The sequence below is a fragment of the Chiloscyllium punctatum genome, chromosome 1 (genome assembly GCF_047496795.1).
Source record: "Chiloscyllium punctatum isolate Juve2018m chromosome 1, sChiPun1.3, whole genome shotgun sequence".
Taxonomy (NCBI): Eukaryota; Metazoa; Chordata; class Chondrichthyes; order Orectolobiformes; family Hemiscylliidae; genus Chiloscyllium; species Chiloscyllium punctatum.
The window spans coordinates 67,096,092-67,121,869 of record NC_092739.1 but is presented as its reverse complement, the minus strand read 5'-3'; the positions used below and the strand labels follow the sequence as shown (position 1 = coordinate 67,121,869).

At 42.8% G+C, this 25,778-nt stretch overlaps 1 protein-coding gene across 1 annotated transcript in view; it reads right to left on the bottom strand.

The window, feature by feature from the left end:
- Positions 1 to 858: 858 nt before the first annotated feature.
- The window catches only part of LOC140475731 (beta-klotho-like), a 40,815-nt gene continuing 15,895 nt past the window's right edge, over positions 859 to 25,778 (bottom strand). Inside the window, exons 2-5 of the mRNA XM_072567808.1 lie at positions 23,536 to 24,037; positions 11,193 to 11,461; positions 9,852 to 11,031; positions 859 to 1,319 (exon numbers count right to left, since the gene is read on the bottom strand). Coding sequence (XP_072423909.1) covers positions 988 to 1,319; positions 9,852 to 11,031; positions 11,193 to 11,461; positions 23,536 to 24,037 — 2,283 coding nt within the window. The 3' untranslated portion in view covers positions 859 to 987. The remainder of the gene's footprint in view (positions 1,320 to 9,851; positions 11,032 to 11,192; positions 11,462 to 23,535; positions 24,038 to 25,778) is intronic.

The following is a 25,778-nucleotide window of genomic DNA, read 5'->3' as shown; positions in this document are numbered from 1 at the left end:
CATACAATTCTGGTCACCCTGTTATATTAAATTGCAAAGGGTGCAAAAAAGATTTACAAGGATATTACTGAGACTGGACGGTTTGAGTTATAAGCAGAAGCTGGATAGGCTGGGAGATTTTTCTTGGAGTATAGAAAGCAGAGGGGTGATGTTATAGATATTTATAAATTGGGGTGACATAAATAAGGTGAATAGCAAAGGTCTTTTCCTCCTGGTAGAGAAATCCAAAACTAGAGGGCATAGGTATAAGATGAGAGGGGAAAGATTTAAAAGGGACCTGAGGGGCAATTATTTCACATAGAGGCTCATGCATATGTGAAATGAGTTCCCAGAGATGTGGTGGGGCAAATACAATTACAACATTCAATTGATATTTGGACAGGTATATAATTAGAAAAGGCTTAGAGGAATATAGGCCAAAAACAGGCAAATGGGACTCGTTCGATTTCGAAGACCTGGTCGGCATGGATGAATTGGTTTGAAAGGTTTGTTTCCATGTTGTATGACACTAAGAAATGTATTTACTTAATTTATTCCAGATGGAGTAACAAAGACATGTTTGGACTTTAATGGCTACAGAGTGTTTTGACAAGTATGTGCCGGTTGGACAGGAGAAGAACCTACAAGTTATCAAACTGTTAAAGAGGCAATATTCCCATCTGGACTGTGAGTAACGAACTCAAAACCTGTGTCGAGAGGGTCTGTGAGTAAGAAGGCTGATGGTAGCCATGGAATAGCTCCAGCTTATGTCCTTTTGGAAGAGAGGGAAAATGGATTTTACAAGTTAAGGTTATTTCAATAAGTAAAATATGAAAAACAACAGTGATGTAAATACTACATCCAAGTTTTACCAATATATTAAATTGTCACTTCATATGAAGAAATACATCAGCCACCATGCACAAGTTTTAAAAAATTGTGTAGATACAATACAGTCTAATGTAAAGGTGTAAAGACCAAGTACACCTGCATGTTAAAACATTTGAATCAACATGGTTTTCTTTGTCTTTTCTTGTGTATGAAAATTATTGTAGCAAGCAGTGCAGTGGTGAGCAGAAGACAGAATCCAAAGAATATAAATACTTTTTTTTCCTTTATGAGTATACACATAGGACAATGCCTTGGTCTATCGTCCATAGGACATTGTTTGCTTGACATTCCCAAAGGAAATCCATTAGCCCTGATCAGTTTGTTGTAAAACTCAATTGAAGTCTTTGGTTCAAAAACATTGAGGAGACTTTGGTGTTGGTCATCTCGATTTGTATCCTTTGATTTCAAGGCATAGTATCCTCTGACATTGACGTGGTCTAGTAGGTGTGCTGTGGACAAAAAAAAGAAATTGATTGTTGCATAGCAAAACTTCTCTCAATTTTTTTTCTCCACCCATACTTTAATCCTTGATAGCATTCATAGATTAATAGAAGGCTGCGTCTACTTATATCAGTCTGTAGCAGGATTTACAAAGTTTGCAAAAGTAACACTGGATTAACTTGCTTTCTGCTTTTTCTTCTTACTTCTATCTATTTGCCTCACTCCCTGCGAGAGGTCAGCCAAGTCTTGGAAATCATTATACGAGGAAGACTTCAATAAAGTTTATTTAAAACTACATTTCTTACACAGCAGTTCAATAAACCAGGAAAACCCAAGTTGACTCCTGGTCAGTACGCAGTTTGCTGATTCCACGCAGACCAGTTGTGAAAACATCAGAATTAGCCTGAATTGGATTTCATAGTGATGTTCTTTGTACTGGACAAGATTGCTATCAGTCCCTGTTCTGAAGACCCATGCTAGAATGCATGGATGCCTATAGCCTGAGTGAGTGCTCATTCTTAGAGTCATAGGGGTCTACAGCACAGAATAAAGGCCCTGCAAGCCATTGAGTCTGCACTGGACAAAAACAACCCAGCCTGTTCTAATTACATTTTCTATCACTTGTGTGTCTTGTTATCACAAGTGTAAATCTAAATACTACTTAAATTTTATAAATGTTTCTGCCTCTGTACCTTTATAGACGGTGAGTTCCATAGTTCCACCATCATCTGGGTGAAAACAAATTCCTTACATCCCTCAAAAATCTCCTTCACATTAAATCTATGTCATTGGTCTATCCATTAAGGGGGAATGTTTCTTCCTGTCTACCCTGTCTATGGCCCCTCATAATTTTATATATCTCAATTATGTCCCTCCTCAGTCACATCTGCTCCAAGAAAGACAACGCTTGTCTGTCAAATCTCTCTTCATACATCTCCTCAGCCTGGGTAATATTCTTTATTTTTCATTTTTCATTCACTCATGGGACATGGGTGTCGCTGGCTGGCCAGCATTTATTGCCCATCTCTAGCTGCCCTTGAACTGAGTGGACTGTAAGAAAAGGGATAATCAATCATGGACAACTAAGGAAATAGTCCTGCTCCCCCCCAAAAAAAGACAGTGTGTGGAAGCTTGGTAAGGTAAAAGAGGTGGAGGAGTGGCATTGCTAATCGGGGATAGTTCCACAGTTGCAGAAAGGGAGATGGTTGAGGAGGGTTTGCCTACAGAGTCAGTAAGGGTGGAAGTCAGAAACAGGAAAGCAGCAGTCACTTTATTGGGAGTTTTCTACAGGCCCCCCCAAGTTGCAACAGAGGAATGGAGGGGCAGATTGTGAGGCAGATTTTGGAAAGGTGTAGTTGTCATGGGTGACTTTAACTTTCCTTATATTGATTGGAACCTACTTAGTTCAAATAGTTTGGATGGAGCAGTTTTTGTCAGGTGTGTTACGAAGGGTTCCTGACATAATATGTAGATAGACCAACCAGAGGGGAGGCCATATTGGATTTGGTGCTTGGCAACAAACCATACCAGGTGTCAAATCTGTCGGTGGGGCAGCATTTCGGTGATAGTCATTACAACTCCCTGACCTTTACTATACTCATGGAGAGAGATAGGAGCAGACAGTATGGGAAAGTAATTGGGGGAGAGGGAATTACAATGCTGTATTCAGACAGGATCCAGGAACAGGGGCACCTAAATTGGGAATGGATGTTCTCAGGGAAATACATGAGATTGTTTATTAGGTTGTTTAGGAAGCACTTGCTGATAGTGCTGCACAGGATTGTCCCACAGTGGCAAGGAAGGGATGGTAGGGTGAAAGAACCTTGGGTGACTAGGGTTGTGGGACATCTAGTCAAGAGGAAGAAGGAAGCTTACTTAAGGTTGAGGAGCCCTGGTTAAACCATGCTTGGAATATTGTGGCCATTTCTGGTTGCCTTATTATAGGAAAGAAGCTTTAGAGAGAGTGCAGAGGAGATTTACCAGGAGATGCTGCCTGGACTGGAGGGCACGTTTTAAAAAATTGAGGGATTTAGGGCTTTTCTCATTGGAGTGAAGAAGGATGAGAGGTGTCTTGATAGAGATGTACAAGATGTTGAGGGGCATAGATAGAGTGGTTAGCCAGACTTTTGCCCATAGTGGAAATGTCTATCATGATAGGCATAATTTTATGATAATTGGATGAAGGTTTAGGGGAGATATCAGTGGTAGGTTTCTTTACACAGAGAGTGGTGGGTATGTGGAATGCACTACCAGCAGTGGTAGTAGAGTCAGATACATTAGGGACTTTTAAACGACTCTTGGGAGGCACATGGAAGATAGTAAAATATAGGATATGTAGATTAGTCTGGTCTTAGAATAGAATAAAAGGCTGGCACTACTTGTTCCATGTTCTGTATAAAGAAGGGTATAAAATTGAAAGCTAATGCATACAATGTGGCAAAGATTAGTGGGAAACTAGAGAGTTAGGAAATCTTTAAAGGTCAACATAAAGCCACAAGAAAAGCTGTGAAGAAAGGTGAGATAGATTATGAGAATATACTAGCTCAGAATATAAAAACAGACACAAATGTATAAAACGAAAGAGAGTGGCTAAGGTGAACATTAATCCTTTAGAGGATGAGAAGGAAGATTTAAGAATGGGAAATGAGGAAAAGGCCAAGGCGTTGAATAGGTATTTTGTGTCGGTCTTCACAGTGAAAGACACAAATAACATGCCCGTAATTAATGACAAGGAGGCTATGGCAGGTGAGGACTCAGAAATGACCATAATCACTAACAAGGTAGTGTTCCCCCTCCTACTCTATTTTGATTTAGTCCCTACCCTCCCCTTCACTGTTTTGATCACACAGCATTGCCCTTTGATGTGAAGGACAGTGCTTGTCACTGGCCACTTGGGTGTTTTCCTATCTTCCTGGTGGTGGAAATTGAATAAAAAATCATGCACCTTGTGTTTCTCACTGTTTCTCACACCTACACACACACACCATGGGTGCTGGGAAAAAGCACTACCGCAGTTAGGCGGTAGTGTGGGGGAAAAAAAGAAAGTAAAAAAAACAAGGTAGTGTTGAGCAAGGTAATGGGGCTGGAGGGAGACACGTCTCCTGGTCCTGATGGAATATATCCCAGGGTACTAAATGAGATGGCAGGGTAAATTACCAAAATTCACTTGACTCTGGGGCAGTTTCAGCAGATTGGAAAACAGTAATGCCACTGTTTAAAAAAGGAGGTAAACAACAGGCTGATAACTATGAGCCTGTAGCTTAACTTCTGTTGGGGGAAAATACTTGAATCTATAATCAAGGAACAAATAGCAAGACATTTGGATTGAAATTGTCCCATCGGGCAGATGCAGAATGGGTTTATGAAAGGCAGGTCATGTTAACCTAATTTACTGGAATTCTTTGAGAACATTTTGAGCACGGTGGTGGATGTGGTATATCTGCATTTCCAGAGGGCATTCAACAAGGTGCCACACAAAAAGCTGCTGCATAAGATGAAAGTGAATGGTGTTACGGGTAAGGTATTAGCATGAATAGAAAATTGGTTAACTAATGGCATGGTGGCTCACCGGGTTCAATTTCCACCTCGGGCAACTGTCTGTGTGGAGTTTGCACATTCTTTCCGTGTCTGCATGGATTTCCTCCGGATGCTCCGGTTTCCTCCACAATCCAAAGATGTGTAGGTTCAGTGAATTGGCCATGCTAAATTGCCCATAGTGTTAGGGGTAAATATAGGGTAGGGGAATGGGTCTGGGTGGGTAACCTTTCAGAGTCTCAGTGTGGACCTGTTGGGCCGAAAGGCCTGCTTTCATACTGTATGGAATCTAATCTAACAAAAGGTAAAGAGTGGGGTTGAATGAATGCTTTTCTGGCTGACAATCAGTGGCTCATGGTGTGTCTCAGGAATCAGTGTTGGGACCATAATTGGAATTTAGAAGAATGAGGGGTAAGTGGAGACAAGAAAGTGGAGCTGAGTTCACAAAAGGATCAGCCATAATCTTATTGAATGGCGGAGCAGGAGCAGGCCATCTGGCCCATCGAGCCTGCTATTTCTTATGTTCTTATGAGTGGCTTAGAATCAACCACATTGCTGTGGGTCTGAAGCCATGAGACCAGACTAGGTGAAGGTGGCAGATTTCCTTACCTTAAGGACATTAGTAACCCAGATGGGTTCTTCTGACAATCAGCAATGGTTTCATGATCTTCAGTTGATTCTTCATTCCAGATTTTAACAAGCATTCAATTGAAATTCCACCATTTGCTATGATGGGATTTGAACTGGGTGCCCAGAATATTAGTTGAGTTTCTGGATTCATAGTTTAGCAATAAAATCACTAGACCATTGCCTCCCTAAGGAACAGCTGGTAACATCTGCAGCCTCTCTAGTGCAATCACATTCCTCCTATAAAGTGGATTCCAGAACTCCACTCAACACTCTGGCCATGGTCTAACCAACCTTTTATACAGTCTCAGCATTACCTCCCTGTTCTTAAACTTTTGGCTTCAGCTGATAAAGGCAAGTATTCCATATGCCTTCTTAATCACTTCTATCCATCTGTCCCACTTCCTTAAGGGATGAGTGAGTTGTATACCAAGGTCCTGCTGATCTTCTGTGCTTCCCAGGGTCCTGGTATTCATCATGTATTCCCTTGCCTTGTTTGTCCTGCCCAAGTGCATCACCTCATGTTCATCAGGATTGAATTTTATTTACCATTGATCAATCTATCTGACCAGCTCGACTATATCCCCCTCTAATCTAAGACTATTCTCGCCATTATTAACCATCACATCAATTTTCTTACCACCTGTGGACTTGCTGATCAACCCTCCTACATTCAAGTCTAAATCATTTATAGTGAATAATATATCACAAACAGCAAGGGCCTGAACATTGAATCCCACAGAGCTCCATTGAACATAGGCCTCTAGTCACAAAAACATGCCTTGACCATCCTCAGCTTTCTTCCATTCAGCCAGTTGTGGATCCAATTTGTCAAATTTCCTTGCAGTTACTTTTGATGTCACTCTCCCATATCAAAAGCCTTATCAAAAGCCAACCTGAAGTCCAAGCAGACTGTGTCAAATCCATTGTCCTTATCTTGGCATCTGGTTACTTCTTTGAAAAATTCAGTAAATTTGGTTAGAAATAACGTTCTGAAAATATGTTGCTGGAAAAGGGCAGCAGGTCAGGCAGCATCCAAGGAGCGGGAGAATCGACATTTCGGGCATGAGCCTTTCTTCAGGAAGGGCATGAGCCCTTATTCCTGAAGGGCGCATGCCCGAAACGTCGATTCTCCCGCTCCTTGGATGCTGCCTGACCTGCTGCGCTTTTCCAGCAACACATTTTCAGCTCTGATCTCCAGCATCTGCAGTCCTCACTTTCTCCTAGAAATAATGTCTCCCTAACAAAATCATATTGACTACACTTGATTAATCCCTGTCTCTCCAAGTGCAGATTTATTCTGTCCCTCAAGTCAGGCTGACTAGCCTGTAGTTTCCTGGCTTAACCTTTGCTCCCTTCTGGAATAACAATACCACGTTGGCTGTCCTCCAGTACTCCAGCACCTCTCCTATGGTCATGGAGGAATGGGAAATTGTTGCCAGCACCCCTGCTTTTTCCCGCAATGCCTCACACATTAGCCTGTGATACATTTCATCCAGCATTGGAGATTTATCTAAGTTTAAGATTGCCAGACTACTCAGAACCTTCTCCATGACAGCCCATCATTTTTCTGTAGAAGCAGGGGGAGTTATTTCTGAGTTGACTCCTGCCTTCACTTATTCTTTAAACGTGGTTTGTTCCTGAAAGAATTGATACCTAAAATTTAGAAACACAAATTCTCTAACTTAGTTCTCCTTCCTCTGCTCATTGACTCAACATTGATCAAAGATAGACTATGTGATATGCCTGCTCTACTTAGTTCAATGCTGCAACATCTATGACTAAGATATATTTTCTTTGTAGTCAAGCAACAATTGTTCCATTGAAAATTAATTTGAGGAGAAAATCCAAATGTAAAGATTTTAAACTCAAGTTGCACGAGCTACTGGGCGGCACGGTGGCTTAGTGGTTAGCACTGCTGCCTCATAGCGCCAGGGACCCGGGTTCGATTCCAGCCTTGGACGGCTGTCTGTGTGGAGTTTGTAGGTTCTCCCCGTGTCTGTGTGGGGATGCTCCGGTTTCCTAGACTTCCCCATTTCTACCTCAGGCGACCGACTCAACACGGACATTTACTATAAACCGACTGACTCCCACAGCTACCTAGATTACACCTCCTCCCACTCCGCCCCCTGTAAAAATGGCATCCCATATTCCCAATTCCTTCGCCTCCACCGCATCTGCTCCCAGGAGGACCAATTCCAATACTGAACAACCCAGATGGCCTCCTTCTTCAAAGACCGCAATTTCCCCTCAGACGTGGTTGACGATGCTCTCCACCACATCTCCTCCACTTCCTGCTCCTCTGCCCCTGAACCCCGCCCCTCCAAACAGACCCCAACACCAAGGATATATTTTCCTCCCCTCCCCTATCAGCGTTCCGGAAAGACCACTCCCTCCGCGACTCCCTCGTCAGGTCCACACCCCCCACCAACCCAACCTCCACTCCTGGCACCTTCCCCTGCAACCGCAAGAAATGCAAAACCAGCACCCACACCTCCTCCCTCACTTTCCTCCAAGGCCCCAAGGGATCTTTCCATATCCATCATAAATTCACCTGCACCTCCTCACACATCATTTACTGCATCCGCTGCACCTGATGTGGGAGACAGGCCGCCTACTTGCGGAACGTTTCAGAGAGCACGTCTGGGACACCCGCACCAACCAACCCAACTGCCCTGTGGCGGAACACTTTAACTCCCTCCCACTCCGCCAAGGACATGTCCTTGGCCTCCTCCAATGCCAGACCATGGCAACACGATGCCTGGAGGAAGAGCGACTCATCTTCCGCCTAGGAACCCTCCAACCACAAGGGATGAATGCAGATTTCTCCAGCTTCCTCATTTCCCTTCCCACCACCTTATCTCAGATCCAACCCTCGGACTCAACACCGCCTTCTTGACCTGCAATCTTCTTCCTGACCTCTCCACCCCCACCCCCTCTCTGGCCTATCACCCTCACCTTAACCTCCTTCCACATATCGCCCCTCCCCCATGTCCCTCCTCCCTACCTTTTATCTTAGCCTGCTTGGCACACCTTCCTCCTTCCTGAAGAAGGCCTTATGCCCGAAACGTCGATTCTCCTGCTCCTTCGATGCTGCCTGACCTGCTGCGCTTTTCCAGCAACACATTTTTTTAGCTCTTTCCTCCCACAATCCAAAGATGAAATGGCCATGCTAAATTGTCCATGTGATAGGTGCACTAGTCAGTGGGAAATGGGTCTGGATGGCTTACTCTGGAGAGTCGGTATGGACTTGTTGGGCCGAAGGGCCTGGTCCCACACTGTAGGCAATCTAATCTAATTTTGAACTTTCTTAGCTGCAGTGAAACCAAACATGGAGCAGTACCTTGAAGCATTGAACATAAACTTTCTACCTGTATTTGAATGTTTTCAAGTGTTTTCCCTTTTCTTCCCTTTTCCCATCTCATAATGTCAGCATTTTTGCCTGCTGGGTGGGTGCAGCTCAAGAAGCTTGACACCATCCCAGACAAATCAGCCCACTTGATAGGCACTACCTTCATAAGCATCCACTTCTTCCACCATTGGTGCTCAGTAGCAGCAGTGTGTACTATCTATAAAATGCACTACAGAAATTCGCCAAGGTTCCTTAGACAGCACCATCCAAGTTCATGACCACTACCATCTAGAGGGATAAGGGCAGCAGATACATGGAAATACAATCACCGCAAGTTCCCCTCCAAGCTACTTACCATCCTGACTTGGAAATATATCCCCGCCCTTCACTGTCACTGGGTCAAAATCCTGCAATTCCCTCCCTTGTGGCATTGTGGGTCTACCTACAACACATGGACTGTGGTGGCTTTAAGAAGGCAGCTCAAGGACAACAAGAATAGGCAATAAATGCTGGCCAGCCAGTGACACCCACATCCCATGACCAGTGATGGATTCGCCATGTATTATCTATTATTGTAACTGAGATCAGTAACCATACGTAACTCCCAGCAGGATCCTAGACAACAAACATGAACAGGAACGCTGACTGACCTTTACCACAACTAGCTGAAGCCAATCAGAGCTGAAATCATTAACTCTGAATTCTTGGACCACTTAAGAACTAAGCCTCAGGGAAACTCTGAATACCTATTTTATTTAATACATTTTTTAGCTATTGGCATCAATACAATAAACTTTGTCAGTTGAGTTATGATTTCAACTATCTAAAAGACATAAACCATGGGTCACAATTTTTAACAATGCTTCTTCCTAAGTATATAAATAGTAGGCAGGGCCCTTGTAGTGCAATGGTAGTGTCCCTACGTCTGGCTCAGGGGGGTCTATGTCAAGTCTAATGTGCTCCAGAGATGTGTACCAGCATTTCTGAACATGTTGATTAGAAAACATCTATAAATATTAGGACTCACCTTTTAAAACCTCATTGATATAATTTTTATGATAATATATTCGAAATGCATCATTGACACTGGAGCTATCCCAAACTCCATTGGTCATGATATAAATGTCCATATTTCCATAGCGTGATTTAATCCATTGTAGGACTTTACGTATCCCCCATGGTGCAACTGCCATTTCAGAATGAGTTTGACGATGGGGAAGAAAAGGAAAGAAGAAATGGGAGGGGGATGGAAATGTCAACAATGTTACGTCTCTCAACAAACTCCCATCGTGGTCCATTTCATACTTGGTTCCATTTTTGGACTGATGTAAGATTAACCTTGTGGTAAAATGACTGATTGCAAAAAAGTCAGCAGTTCCTTTAATCATCTGTTTTTCTTCATCAGTGAAATATGGTAAGAACGAACTGGAGAGACGTTTTTTATTTTTAAAGAGGATGTACTCCCTCATTTTATGTGGATAATCTCCAGTTTTGAAAATGGCATCTGCAAACCATGCTATTTGGAATTGCAGGAGCCTCTCAGCAGCTCTGTGGTGGGATTCAATGAAGGGATTTGCTCGTTCTGCCCAGTCAGCACGCAATGTCAGAGACACAAGTCCATGGTGCTTATTTCTATAGTCTCTATTGTAGGTGTGCCAGGCTAGAGCATGAGCAATGATCATGTTATGTGCTGCCCTGTAGGTGTCAGGGCTTCTCTGAACATTTATATTTGGTTCATTCATAGTGAGCCACAATTTGACCAAGTTGCCAAATTCTTGAAAGCATAATTTTGCATAATCATTGAAAGCAACAGCAGTCTCTCTGTTGAGCCATCCTCCCTTATTCAGCAGTGGTGCAGGTAAGTCAATATCACCAGATACTGGATGATACAAAGTGATAGTGCTGGCAATGTTCAGTTTTAAAAGTTCTGTAATAATACAATGGTAATAAGTTAGAATACTTCTATTTACACTGGATGGATCACCATTGGGTAGAATCTTGGCCCACTTGAAAGCAAAGCTGTAGTGAGATACATTCATCTTCCTCACCAATGCTACATGGTGCTTGAAGTTCCTGAAATCAGTGCACTTAAATGGATGAGGCCACATAGTCACTCCACTGACTTTGTATAGTTTCTGATCTCCACTACGGTTCCAAAGGTAAAGGTTGTTGTCAACAAATTCAGGAGATAAAACCACATTGTTTACCTGAAATCAAAAAATAAAGTAAATGGGAGGCTTACAGTTTTGGATGTGATGAACAACCTTGTAATTTTCTGATATCAAAATTTCAGGGAGAAAAGATCCATGTTCACAACTTGAAATTGTAAATGACCTCTGTAAATCAGAGAAAAAAAGTTTGTTTTTACCTGCAGATCTGTTTCTGCAATTCCCCAGGAGAAGTTACATGGAAATTGTCCATTCACTCTTTGGCTAACCTCAGTCACTGGAAAGCCATTTTGTTCTATAATCTGTTTATAGAAGAATGCAGAGGACTTTGCAATCCTAGACTTGTTCTTGCTGTTGAAATCCACATAGAACAATCCTCTTCTAATAGTATAGTTAAACTGCCATTCAAAGCCATCTAGTAGGGACCAAACAGTATATCCAAACACATTGACTCCATCAAAGCGAATAGCTGATCAGAACAAAACAAATCAAATTAATATCAAAAGGTATTTGGGAATATTGATGTATTTTACATATTTAGCTTTCTTTGCCACATTGTTCTCAATTTCACATTGTCTGGTTTTCATTCCACAAAAATTCACTTTGTACTAGTTCCTCCCCTTGATGTTTGAAAACATTTTTTTTCTCTAGAGTCTAGTTCCTGTGTGTGCCAGGCAATTTCTCATTCTTATCCAAGTACTGTTTATTCCTGTGTGATAGTGAATGTTGTGAGTTGTTCAACTGTGGGATGCAACGTAATTAAGCGTGAAATCAGAGAAATGCAGATGCTGGATATCAGGCACAAAATTTAAAATTGACAGAAAAACTCAGCAGGTCTGGCACATCAGTGGAGAGAAAGCAGAGTTAATGTCTCAGATCCAGTGACCCTGCAGAACAGAACCAGCAATTTCTGATTTCCTTACAACTGAGCATGATCCTGTCCTCACCCAAAATTTAAATACATGCACTTAGAGCAGCACTTAATTTGTAGGACTGGGACACTGGCATATCATTACACTCTAACCCAGAGGGATTGAGACCAACTGTAACACACCATCTGTCATTGAAGATATTCTTACACCAAATAACTTCTCTCCTTACAGTTGTCATCAGTTAAGCCACTGAAGAGGCTCAGGGAACAATTATCAAGAGACTTACAACTTTTATTCTATTTTTTTCAACTAAAAAATCTTTAATCTAGAGTCACTGATGCCCCAAATTTCTTTTGGTCAGGAACGTTTCTAACTTCCACCATTTTCCTGCTTTGATTGGAACACCTCATATACCATCTACTGATGATAGAGAAATCACAGACTGGAAAACATCAAGCATGTGAAATAGTAAAACAGTGGGTGATTATGAGAATTAGAGATGTGAATGATAGTGAAGGTGCAGGATTGTCAATGGTGGAAAATTGTGAAAGTGGGAAATGAATGGTAGATTCAGGAGTGGTAATAGTTAGCGAGTCATAACTAAGTGTGGAATGGTTGATACTAAGTGAGTGATAGCGAGAATGGGGAGTGGGTGAGAGTAAATAAGTGATAATGAGAGGTGCGTGTCATTGAGTTATATAGCATGGAAACAGACCCTTCGGTCAAACTCATCCATGCCGACCAGATATCCACCATAAGTCTAGTCCCATATCCCTCTAAACCTTTCTACTCATATACTCATCCAGATAAGTTTTAAATGTTATAACCATACCAGCATTCATCCCCTCCACCACTTCCTCTGGCAGCTCCATCCATGCATGCACCATCCTCTGCCTGAAAAAGTTGCCCTTAAGATGTCTTTTATTTTCTTCCTCTCTCACCTGAAATCTATGCCCTCTCATTTTGGACTCACCCACCCTGGGGAAAAGACCTTGCATATTTACCCTATCCATGCCCCTCATGATTTTATAAATCTCTATAAGGTGTCAGCCTCTGATGCTTCATGGAAAACAGCCCCAGTCTTTTCAACCTCTCCCCATAGCTCAAACTCTCCAACTGTGGAAAATCCTTGTAAATCTTTTCTGAACCCTTTCAAGTTTCACAATATGCTTCTTATAGGACAGAGACCAGAATTGCATGCAATAGTCCAAAAGTGGCCGAACCAATATCCTCTTCAGCTGCAACATGACCTCCCAATTATTACACTCAACGTATTGACCAATAAAGGTCCAAATGCCTTCTTCACTAACCTATCCTCCTGCGACTCCACTTTTCAGGAACAATGAACCTGCACTCCAAGGTCTCTTTGTTCACCAACACTCGCCAAGACCTTCATTAAGGTTATATGTTCTGCCCTGATTTGCATTTCTAAAATGCAGTACTTCATACTTATCTAAATTAAACTCTATCTGCCATTCCTTGGCCCATTGGCCCATCTGATCTTGTCCTCTGACATAATCACCTTCGCTGTCATGTATACCTCCACTTTTAGTGTCATATGCAACCATACCTCGTATGTTCACTTCCAAATCATTTATATAAATGATAAAAATTGGTGGACCAGCACCAATCCTTGTGGCACACTGCTGGTTATGGCCTCCAGTCTGAAAAACAACCTTCCACCACTCTTGTCTTCTACCTTTGAGATGTTTCTGAATCCAAATAGCTAGTTCTCCCTGTATTCTGTGTGATCTAACCTTGCTAACCAGTCTACCATGAGGAACCCTGTCAAACACCTTACTGAAGTCCATATAGATCATATCCACTGCTCTGCCCTCATCAATCCTCTTTGTTACTTCTTTAACAAACTCAATCAAGTTAGTGAGACATGATTTCCCACTCACAAAGCCATGTTGACTATCCCTAATCAGTCTTTGTCTTTCCAAATACATGTAAATCCTGTCCTTCAGAGTTTCCTCCAACAACTTACCCCATCACCGATGTCAGGCTCACTGGTCTATAGTTCCCTGACTTTTCCTTTCCACCTTTCTTAAATAGTGGCATATCATGAGCCAGTCATCCGGCATCTCATCTGTGGCTATCGATGATGCAAATATCTCAGCAAGGGGCCCAGCAATCTCTTCCCTCGCTTCCCACAGAGGTCCAGGGTACACCTGATTAGGTCCCAGGGATTTATCTACCTTTAAGTGTTTTAGGATGTCCAGAATCTCCTATTCTGTAATATGGACATTTTTCAAGATGTCAGTATTTATTTCCCCATGTTATATATCTTTCATTTTTTTCTCCACAGTTAACACTGATGCAAAATACTTTTTTAGTATCTCCTCCATCTTCTGAGGTTCCACTAGGTGGTCTTACTGATCTTTAAGGGACTTACTCTCTTCCTAGTTACCCTTTTGTCCTTAATGTATTTGTAGAATCCCTTTGGATTCTCCTTATTTCTATTTGCCAAAGCTAATTCATTTTCCCTTTTTACCCTCCTCATTTCCCTCTTAAATATACTCCTACTGCCTTTATACTCTTGTAAGGATTCACTTGATCCCTGCATCTATACCTGACATAGGCTTCCTTCTTTTTCTTGACCAAATCTCAGTTTCTCTAGTCATCCAGCATTCCGTATACCTACCAGCCTTGCCCTTCATACTCACAGAAACATACTATCTCTGGATTCTCGTTATCTTATTTTTGAAGGCTTCACATTTTCCAGTTGTCTCTTTACCTTCAAACATCTGCCCCAATCAACTTTAGAAAGTTCTTGCCTAATACTGTTAAAACTGGCCTTCCTCCAATTTAGAACTTTAACTTTTAGATCCAATCTATCCTTTTCCATCACCATTGTAAAACTAATAGAATGATGCTCACTGGCTCCAAAGTGCTCCCCCATTGACACTTCAGTCACCTGCCTCACCCTTCACAAGAGTAGGACAAGTTTTGCACCTTCTCTAGTACGTATATCTCCATCTGAATCAGAAACTTTTCTACTACACACATAACAAATTCCACTCCATCCAAGCCCATAACATTATGGCAGTTCCAGTCTATGTTTGGAAAATTAAAATCCCCTATCATAACCACCCTATTATTCTTACAGATAACTGAGATCTCCTTCTCAATTTCCTGCTGACTATTGGGGGATCTATAGTACAATCCTAAAAAAGGTGATCATCCTCTTCTTATTTCTCACTTCCACCCAAATAACTTCCCAGATATATTCCCAGGAATATCCTCCTGAAGTACAGCTCTAATGTTATTCTTAATCAAAAGTGCCATACCCCTCCTGTATTGCTCCCTTTTTTTATCATTCCAATAGCATCTATACCCTGGAACATTAAGCTGCCAGTCCTGTCTATCCCTGAGTCACATCTCTGTAATTGCTATGATTTCCCAGTCCCATGTTCCCAACCATGTCCTCAGTTCATCTACCTTACCTGTTAGGCCTCTTGCATTAAAATAAGTGCAGTTTAATGTATCAGTCCTACTTCGTTCTCTGCTTTGTTGCCCCACCACCTTACTAGTTTACATCTTCCTGAGCAGCTCTAGCAGTCAGTATATTAGTGCCTTTCCAATTTAGGTGCAATCTATCTTTCTTGTTCAGGTCACTTCTACTCTAGAAGACAGTCTAATGATACAAAAATGTGAAATCTTCTTCCCTGCATCAGATCCTTAGCTACGCATTCTTCTTCTCTATCCTCTTGTTCCTTCTCTCACTAGCTCGTGGCTCTGGAAATAATCCAGATATTACTATCCTCGTGGACGTCTTTTCTTAAATTCCTGCCTAACTTCCTATATCCTGCCCTCAGAATATTGTCCTTATCTCTTCCTATGTTGTTTGTTCCAAATTGTACACCAGTCTCCTGCTGTCCCTCTCACCTTTGAGAATTCTGCACCTTCTCTGAGATATCCTTGATCCTGGCACCAGGGATGCAACACAGCGTCCTTTTCGCAGCAGAGAGCAGTGGGAGCTGGGCAGAAGTGAAGTCGGAGCGCAAAGCCGGTCAGGAAGGTAAGTGATTGTTATTTGAGTGGGTGTGTTCTAGACCCCAGGTCCTACAAAGTAGGGCCTCCCTCCCACCCTCCTCCTCTAATCTAAATTAAAAGTCCACAGACTTGCCCCAAAAAGAGGGTCCAAGGAAGTTCCTGTGGATTGAAGAGTGAGGCTTTAGCTCAGGAGTCTTCGGCAAGGAGGTTGAGTGAAGTGATTATGCCACAGTTGAAGAGGGTGAAGACATGACTGCCAAGCTGGTTCAGTGTGCTACGTGCTTGATGTGGGAGGTCAATGACTCTGGTGTGTCTGGCTCGTATAAGTATGGAAAGTGTGTGCACGTTCAGATATTGACAGCATATTGCAGCACCGATGAAAGAACTCGAGGATCTTAGGCTCATCCGAGAGAACAAGGCCTTTCTGGACAAGACCTTCAGTGAGGTTATTACACCAACCATAGCAGAAGAGAGCAGACGATGAGGAAGGCAGAGAGGAGACAGGTGCAAGAGATGCCGGGGGAAGTACCTATCAGGAACAAGTTGAATCTTTTGGAAACAGTAAAGACAGATGGCACTGCCAGTCCGCGAGGTGGCCAAGTCTGTCAATCAAAAGTTGGCGTGGAGACAGAGCGGAAGAGTCGGACATCGCACAGAGCCGTGGTAATAGGGGACTCCATAGTGAGAGGAACTGACCGGGGTTTTTGTGGCAACAAGCGGGACTTAAGGATGGTGTGTTGCCTTCCTGGTGTCAGGGTTGAAGACATCACAGACAGAGTGCAGGAAATCCTCAAGGGCAAAGGTGAAGAGCCAGAGGTGGTGGTACATGTCGGCACAAATGATGTCGGGAAGAAGAGAAAGAACACACTACAGCGGGACCTCGGAGAACTAGGAAGAAGGCTGAAAAGGAGGACGTCCAGGGTGGTTATCTCTGGTTTGCTTCCAGTTCCTCGGGCTGGTGAGGCCAGAAACAGGGAGATAATGGACTTGAATGTGTGGCTGGGGAACTCGTACAGGAAGCAAGGATTTAAATTCTTGGATCACTGGGGTATGTTTTGTGGTAAGCATAAATTATATAAGAGAGACGGTTTGCACCTTAATAGGTTAGAGACCAGCATTCTGGCAGGCAGGTTTGCTACTGCAACACAGCTATGTTTAAACTAAGTAGTGGAGCGGGGTGAGCGGGGGAGGGGGGGGGGGCAAACTGGATGTTTAAGAAGAAAATTGAAGGGAAAGTTAGAACAAGGGAAGTCAAGAAAGACAAATGTATCAATGAGGCAGAAAACTCAGAAAGGGATCATGCTGTAAGGTTGAGTGAAATAGGAGTTGATGGGAAGGGTGAGGGCAGTAACAAATTAAAAATACTATACATGAATGCACAAAGCATTAGACATAAGATGGATGAGCTTGAGGCTCTTTTGGAAATTGGCAGATATGATATTGTGGGGATAACTGAGACGTGGCTTCAAGTGGACAGGGCCTGGGAAATGAATATTCAAGGCTACACGTGCTTTCGTAAGGACAGACTGACGGGCAGAGGGGGTGGGGTGGCCATGTTGGTAAGGGATGATATTCAGTCCCTTGCGCGGGGGGACCTAGAATCAGGGGATGTGGAGTCAGTGTGGATAGAGCTGAGAAATTCTAAGGGAAAAAAGACCCTCTTGGGAGTTATCTACAGGTCCCCAAACAGTAGTCTGCATGTCGGATGTAAGTTGAATCAGGAGCTGAAATTAGCCTTTCACAAAGATGTTACTGCAGTTGTTATGGGGGATTTCAACATGCAGGTAGACTGGGAGAATCAGGATGGTATTGGACCTCAAGAAAGAGACTTTGTGGAGTGCCTCCAAGATGGATTCTTAGAACAGCTGGTGCTGGAGCCTAGCAGGGAGAAGGCAATTCTGGATCTAGTATTGTGCAACGAACCAGAATTGATCAGGACCTCGAAGTGAAGGAGCCATTGGGAAGTAATGACCATAATACAATAAGCTTCAATCTGCAATTTGAGAGGGAGAGGGTACAATCGGAAGTGACAATATTTCTGTTGAATAAAGGGAACTATGGAGCTATGAGGCAGGAGCTGGCCAAAGTTCAATGGTGCAATACCTTTGCAGGGATGACAGTGGAGAAACAATGGCAGATATTTCTGTGTATAATGCAGAAGAGCCAGGATCAGTTCATTCCAAAAAGGAAGAAAGATCCTAGGAAGAGGCATGGGATGCACTGGCTGACGAGGGAAGTTAAGAAAAATATAAAGTTAAAAGAGAAAAAGTATAACATAGCAAAGATAAGTGGGAAAACGGAGGACTGGGAAGCTTTTAAAGAATAACAGAGGAGTACTAAGAAGGAAATACGCAGAGAAAAAATGAGGTACGAAGGTAAACTGGCCAAAAGTATAAAGGAGGATAGTAAAAGCTTTTTTAGGTATGTGAAAGGCAAAAAAATGGTTAAGACTAAAATTGGGCCCTTGAAGACAGAAACAGGGGAATATATTGCGGGGAATAAAGAAATGGCAGAAGAATTGAATTGTTACTTCAGAATTGTTACTACTTGTGGGCGGCACGGTGGCACAGTGGTTAGCACTGCTGCCTCACAGCGTCAGAGACCCGGGTTCAATTCCCGCCTCAGGCGACTGACTGTGTGGAGTTTGCACGTTCTCCCTGTGTCTGTGTGGGTTTCCTTCGGGTGCTCCGGTTTCCTCCCACAGTCCAAAGCTGTGCAGGTCAGGTGAATTGGCCATGCTAAATTGCCCGTAGTGTTAGGTTAGGGGTATGGATGGGTTGTGCTTCGGCGGGGCGGTGTGGACTTGTTGGGCCGAAGGGCCCGTTTCCACACTGTAAGTAATCTAATCTAATCTGTGTTCACTGGGGAAGACACAAGCAATCTCCCTGAGGTAACAGTGGCTGAAGGACCTGCACTTAAGGGAATTTATATATTCCAGGAATTGGTGTTGGAGAGACTGTTAGGTCTGAAGGTTGATAAGTCCCCGGGGCCTGATGGTCTACATCCCAGGATACTGAAGGAGGTGGCTCGAGAAATCGTGGATGCGTTGATGATTATTTTCCAGAGTTCGATAGATTCAGGATCAGTTACTGCGGATTGGAGGGTGGCTAATGTTGTACCACTTTTTAAGAAAGGTGGGAGAGAGAAAACAGGAAATTATAGACTAGTTAATCTGACCTCTGTGGTGGGAAAGATGCTGGAGTCTATTATAAAGGATGAAATTTTGACACATCTGGATAGTAGCAACAGGATAGGTCAGAGTCAGCATGGATTTATGAAGGGGAAATCATGCTTGACTAATCTTCTGGAATTTTTTGAGAATGTAACTCTGAAGATGGACGAGGGAGATCCAGTAGATGTGGTGTACCTGGACTTTCAGAAAGCTTTTGATAAAGTCCCACATAGGAGGTTAGTGAACAAAATTAGGGCGCATGGTATTGGGGGCAAAGTACTGGATTGAAAGTTGGTTGGCTGATAGGAAACAAAGAGTAGTGATAAACGGCTCCATTTCGAAATGGCAGGCAGTGACCAATGGGGTACCGCAGGGATCAGTGCTGGGACTGCAGCTTTTTACAATATATGTTAATTTACAATATAGAAGATGGTATTAGTAATAATATTAGCAAATTTGCTGATGATACCAAGCTGGGTGGCAGGGTGAAATGTGAAGAGGATGTTAGGAGATTACAGGGTGACATGGACAGGTTAGGTGAGTGGTCAGATGATTGGCAGATGCAGTTTAATATGGATAAATGTATGGTTATCCACTTTGGTGGCAAGAACAGGAAGGCAGATTACTACCTAAATGGAATCAATGTAAAGGGGCAGTACAAAGAGATCTGGGTGTTCTTGTACACCAGTCAATGAAGGTAAGCATGCAGGTACAGCAGGTAGTGAAGAAGGCCAATAGCATGCTGGCCTTCATAACAAGAGGGATTGAGTATTGAAGCAAAGAGGTTCTTCTGCAGCTGTACAGGGCCCTGGTGAGACCACACCTGGAGTACTGTGTGCAGTTCTGGTCTCCAAATTTGAGGAAATACATTCTGGCTATTGAGGGAGTGCAGCGTAGGTTCACGAGATCAATTCCTGGAATGGTGGGACTACCTTACGCTGAAAGACTGGAGCGACTGGGCTTGTATACCCTTGAGTTTAGAAGACTGAGAGGGGATCTGATTGAGACATATAAGATTATTAAAGGATTGGACACTCTGGAGGCAGGAAACATGTTTCTGCTGATGGGTGAGTGCCGAACCAGAGGACACAGCTTAAAAAACTGGGGTAGACCATTTAGGACATAGATGAGGAGAAACTTCTTCACCCAGAGAGTGGTGGCTGTGTGGAATGCTCTGCCCCAGAAGGCCATGGAGGCCCAGTCTCTGGATTCATTTAAGAAAGAGTTTGGATAGAGCTCTCAAGGATTGTGGAATCAAGGGTTATGGAGATAAGGCAGGAACAGGATACTGATTAAGGATGATCGGCCATGATCATATTGAATGGTGGTGCAGGCTCGAAGAGCAGAATGGCCTACTCCTGCACCTATTGTCTACTGTTCTGATGTCTCACTATCAGCTGCAGGATCATCTGTCTGTGCCTCTGATGAGACTGTCCCCTATCACAATTGATCGCTTGGAACTTGGCGTACCCCTCATTACATTAGAGCCAGGCTCGGTACCAGAAACCTGGCTGTCATTGCTACATTCCCTTGAGAGTCCATCACACCTACATTTTCTAAAATAGCATACTTGTTTGAGATGGGGATAGCCACAGGAGACTCCTGCCCTACCTGCCTCCTTCTCCTACCTTTCCTGAAGGTCACCCATCTACCTGACTGTATCTTGAGGTTATCTCCCTTCCTGCAACTGCCATTCCATCACACGCCCTGGCTCCTGTAAATTCCTCATTACCTCTAACTGCTACTCCAACTGATCCATGTGATCCAATTGAATTTGCAACCAAGCACACTTCCTGCAGACATAATCATCAGTAACATGAAATGCCTCCCTAATCTCCCATATCTGACAGGAAGAGCATATCAATCTACTAAAGGCCATCTTTGCACCTTAACAATCTACAGATCTAGAAAATAGCCCAATCTTACAGCTCTAAAGACACTTCTCCATGCTAACTTCGTACCTGTGTTTTATATTTTTTAAGTTTAATCAAGAGACAGATCTCAATAAAAAACTTATTATCAAAAGAACCTACTCTACTCACTATTGTAGATTTCCCCCCAAAAAAGCTGCGTGGGTGATAGTAAGTAACGATTGTGAGAAGGGAGAATGGGTAATACTAAGTGAGCAATAGAGAAATTGGGCAGTGGATGATAGTGAGAGTGGGAACTGATGACAAAATGTAGCCCAGAACCAGGAATCACAGGCTAAGGATATGGAGTCAGCTAGAGGTATCAAAGGGGATGAGGTGAAAGTGGGAACAGAGTACAAAGTTGGATGATAAGCCATGACCATAACCAACAGTGTAGCAGGCTCAAAGAGGTTAATGATCTATTCTTGTTCCTATTTTCTAAGTTTCTTTGGGAATAGGTGATAGTGAGTGATTGTGAGAATGGGGAGTGGATAATGATGAGAATAGGAATTGGGGTGATAGGATGGGGAGTGAGTGATGGAGTGAGAGTGGGTGATAGTAAGCGAGCTTTGGTGAGTGTGGCAGTGGGTAATAGAGAAACTGGGTGATGATGTAGTATTGAATAATATCCAAGGCTCAGTTAGGTAGATGTTTGATTGATAAGGGAGTCACGGGCTGTGGAGGGGGACAGCAGGCAGGAAAGTGGAGTTAAGATCACTTAACAAATAGATCAGCTGTCGCCTTATTGAAAGATGGACTGGGCTCAGTGGGAGGAATGGCTTATGTCTGCTCACAATCCTTGTGTCTCTGACATTTCTCAATACATCAGTCTAGAGCAGACAGCATTCTCTCCCACTCTGTTGGACTGGACTGCTGGTGCAACGGCTTTTTCTCCAACCTTAGAAGAGCATCCCACATTCAGCAATCCCTATCGTAACAGTCTGTTATGCATCTCCCAGGGATACTGATAAATATAATGCTTTGTTTGAAGTGGGCCACTGACCATTATGATGTGGGTTAGGGTAATTCTGTTTTTTTTAACAGAGTGTGCAGTGGAAAGAAGCAGAGGTGAACAGTGAAGGAAGGCAGCATTGATGCTGTGATCGTCAGCACTTGCTCAGGAATAACCTGCTCACTGACACTTAGTTTAGGTTCCACCAGGGCCACTCAGCTCCTGACTTCATTACAGCCTTGATCCAAATGTGACAAAAGAGCTGAACTCAAGACCAAATGTGGCGTGAAGGAGCCCTCGCAAAACTGGGATCAATGGAGGTCAAGGGGAAAATTCTCCTCTGGTTGGAGTCATACCTAGCACAAAGGAAAACAGTTGTGGTTGTTGGAAGTTAATCACCTCCCAGGTCCTAGGCCCAATCATCTTTAGTTGCTTCCTCAATAACTGTACCTTCATCAGAAGGTTAGAAGTGGATATGTTTGCCAATGATTGCGCAACATTCAGCACCATTCATGAATCTCAGATACTGGAAGAGTTGTGTCTATCTACAGCAAGACCTTGGACTGACAAGTGGCAAGTAACATTTGTGCCACACAAGTGCTGGGCAATGACCATCTGTAAAAAGAGAGAATTCAAATGCCACCCCTTAATATTCAAAGCATTACCATCACTAAATTACCCACTATCAAAATCCTGGGGACCACCATTGACCAGAAATTGAACTGGACCAATCTTTTGAGTATTGTGGCTATAAGTACAGATTAAAGGCTAGGAATTGTGCAGTGAGTCATCACCTCCTGACTCCCCAAACCCTGTCAACCATCTACAAGATCCAAATCAGTGATGGAATACCTTCCACTTGCTTGGATGAGTGCAGCTCTGACAACAAGATACCAATATGATCCAAGACAACCAGATAGATAATCTATTCATCACCTTTAACAGTCACACTGTCACTGCTGAGGCAAAGTGCCAGCAATATATAAAGTATTTGAAAAGTGCTTTGTACCAACTAACCAAGGGTACTTTGACAGCCCCATACAAACCTGGAACTGTACCGCATAGATGGACAAGGCCAGCAGGTATATGGGAACACCAACACTTGCAAATTCTCCACCAAGCCATCCACCGTCATGCCTTGGAAATATATCATCATTAATTGGATGCAAATGCTGGTAGTTGCTTCCTAAGACCATTGTGGCAGTCCTTACACACCAAGCACTGCAATGGTTCATTAAGGTAGCACACCACCATCTTCTCCAGGACAATTAGGAATGGGTAATAGATTCTGGCTTTACTGGGATGCCAACATCCCATTAAAAAATCAAAGAAAAACTCTGGTACAGTTTTGAACCCAAAGTCAAAGGAGAACACACTAATTCACTGCAAAACTCATTAGATCTTCTGCTCCCAATTTTGCACACAATGTAAACTGGGAACATTCTATGAACACCTATGTGTAAAAGTTTAAGTAATATTTCAATCCTGTTTCCATAACAAAAATGTAACATTTTTTTACAGTATTTACATTATAATTTTACTTTGATCATTAATTAAAATGGAGGTAAAAATAACAAGGTAGTCTATAGCCTAATGGATACACAGAGTAAAAATGTCAACACAGCAAGATATACTCACCTTTTAATAACTCATTTATGAATTTTTTCATAAGATAAATAATAATTGTATCTTCTGTTTTAACATAGCTATTAGAAAACCATCCATTCTCAGCAATTAAGATCTTGGGACTGTTGTATTCCAACTTTATCCACTTCAGGACCCGCCCAAGATGAAGAGATTCACAATCTTTAAGTTTGAGACTGTCTGGCAGTGATCGAAAGATATTTGGACCAAAAGAAAATGCAAAGAAATCTGCTGTTCCATTAATGAAGCTCTTTTCTTTTTCAGTAAATGTAGGCAAAGATGTGACTTGCATTTTCAAGCTGTCAGGGTAGTCACCGTCCACAAAGATTGGTTTAGCAAACCACCCTAATACAATGTCCATGGACGTCTGGAAACTCTTATAGTTGAAGTTGCTATTCTTTGGTTCAAGCCAATGGGAGCCCAATACCATGGACACAAAGCCTTTCTGCAACTTGCGAAATTGCCTGTCATAAGTGTGCCAGACTGTTGCATGTGCCTGTCAGATAAATAAAATCAATGATAGCAAATCAGACCAGAGAATCAACACTACTTTTAAATAAAACAAAGAACTGCTGGTATTGTAAGTCTGAAACAAAAAAAAACAGAAATTGCTGGAGAAACTCAGCAGGTCTTGCAGTATCTGTTGACCAGAAACAGTTAAAATTTCTAGTCCAGTAACCGTTCTTCAGATTTCTAAAGTTAAAAATCACAAACCAGGTTATAGTCCAACAGGTTTAATTGGAAGCACGAGCTTTTGGAGTGCTGCTCCTTCATCAGGAGCGGTGTTCCGAAAGCTAGTGCTGCCAATTAAACCTGTTGGACTATAACCTGATGTTGTGTGATTTTTAACCTCGTACACCCCAGTCCAACGCCAGCAACTCCAAATTCATATTTCCATTTCTGAAGACTTGACTTGAAACGTTAACTATGCTTCCACTACTTTTAAATATATGACGTTGTGACTATTCTTTAAGGCAGCATATTTTGCTGTTACAGGTATATGTCACTATAGATTGATATCAACTCCAGAAACCTACACTGATGATTGTATAATTGTGAAGACATTAGAGTGCAGAAAAGATTAATGAGAGTTAAGGATGATGAACTTCAGTTCTGTAGATAGATTGGGAAAGTTGGCACTGTCCTCATTGCAGAAAAGGGGAAAAAGAGAAATTTGATAGAGTTAAAAATCACACACCAGGTTATAGTCCAACAGGTTTATTTGGAAGCACTTGCTTTTGAAGCGCCGCTCCTTCATCAGGTGGTTGTGTGAGTTAATAGGGAAAAACACCACCTAAAATGGGAAGGAACTAGAAATGGAGGAAGCCAATGTAAAGCGATTTGCAAAAGCAGCAGCGGCGACATGAAGAAAGCTTTTTGTCAGCAGTGAGAAGTTAGGGTTTGGACAATGCCTGACAGTGCGTTGGAGAAACATTCAATCATGGCTTTTAAAACAGGATTGCATCATTCTTTGAAGTGGAATTTTCTCTCTATATTTGCTGTTCATACACTTATCAGAGAGAAACAGTCTGCGATTGTTGAGCAACAGTGTGCAGGTGAATGGTTTCTCTTCAGTTTCTGCAGAGTGCATCCTCTCTCCCGCCCAGCAAAGCTGCTCCATTTCTGTCACCCACTTAAGGAGCACGCAACAGCAGCTCGAGCCAGGGAGGACACGGCAAACCAACAGCAGCAGCAACTACCTCTGGCACTAGGGGAAGCTCCAGCATGAGACAGGGCAGAGTGAAAGTGCATCAATAACATGGGAATGTTCAAACCACATAGGGCAAAGGGCAGTGGGTGAGTGAGGGAGTGGGTCAGTCAATGAGTGAGGCAAACAGAGAGAAAGTTTGTATGTATGTAGGGGAGGAGTGAGGAGAGAGAGTGTGTGAGGAAGAGAAAGAGCGTGAGGGAGGGAGAGAGAGATAGAGTGTGTAACAGATGGAGGGAGAAAGTAGGAACTTGTGAGGAATGTAAGACAAACTCTTTTTATTATTCATTCACAGGATATTGGCATCCCGGTTAGGCCAGCATTTACTGCCCATCCCTAATTGTCCAGAGAGCACTTCAGCTTCAACCACTACTGTAGGTTGGGAGTCAAACGTGGAACAGACCAAGTAAGGAAAGCTCTTTGGATGCTGCCTGAACTGCTGTGCTCTTCCAGCACCACTAATCCAAAGTAGGGATAGCAGTTTCCTTCCCAAAATGACGTTAGTGTACCAGATGGATTTTGAAAACGA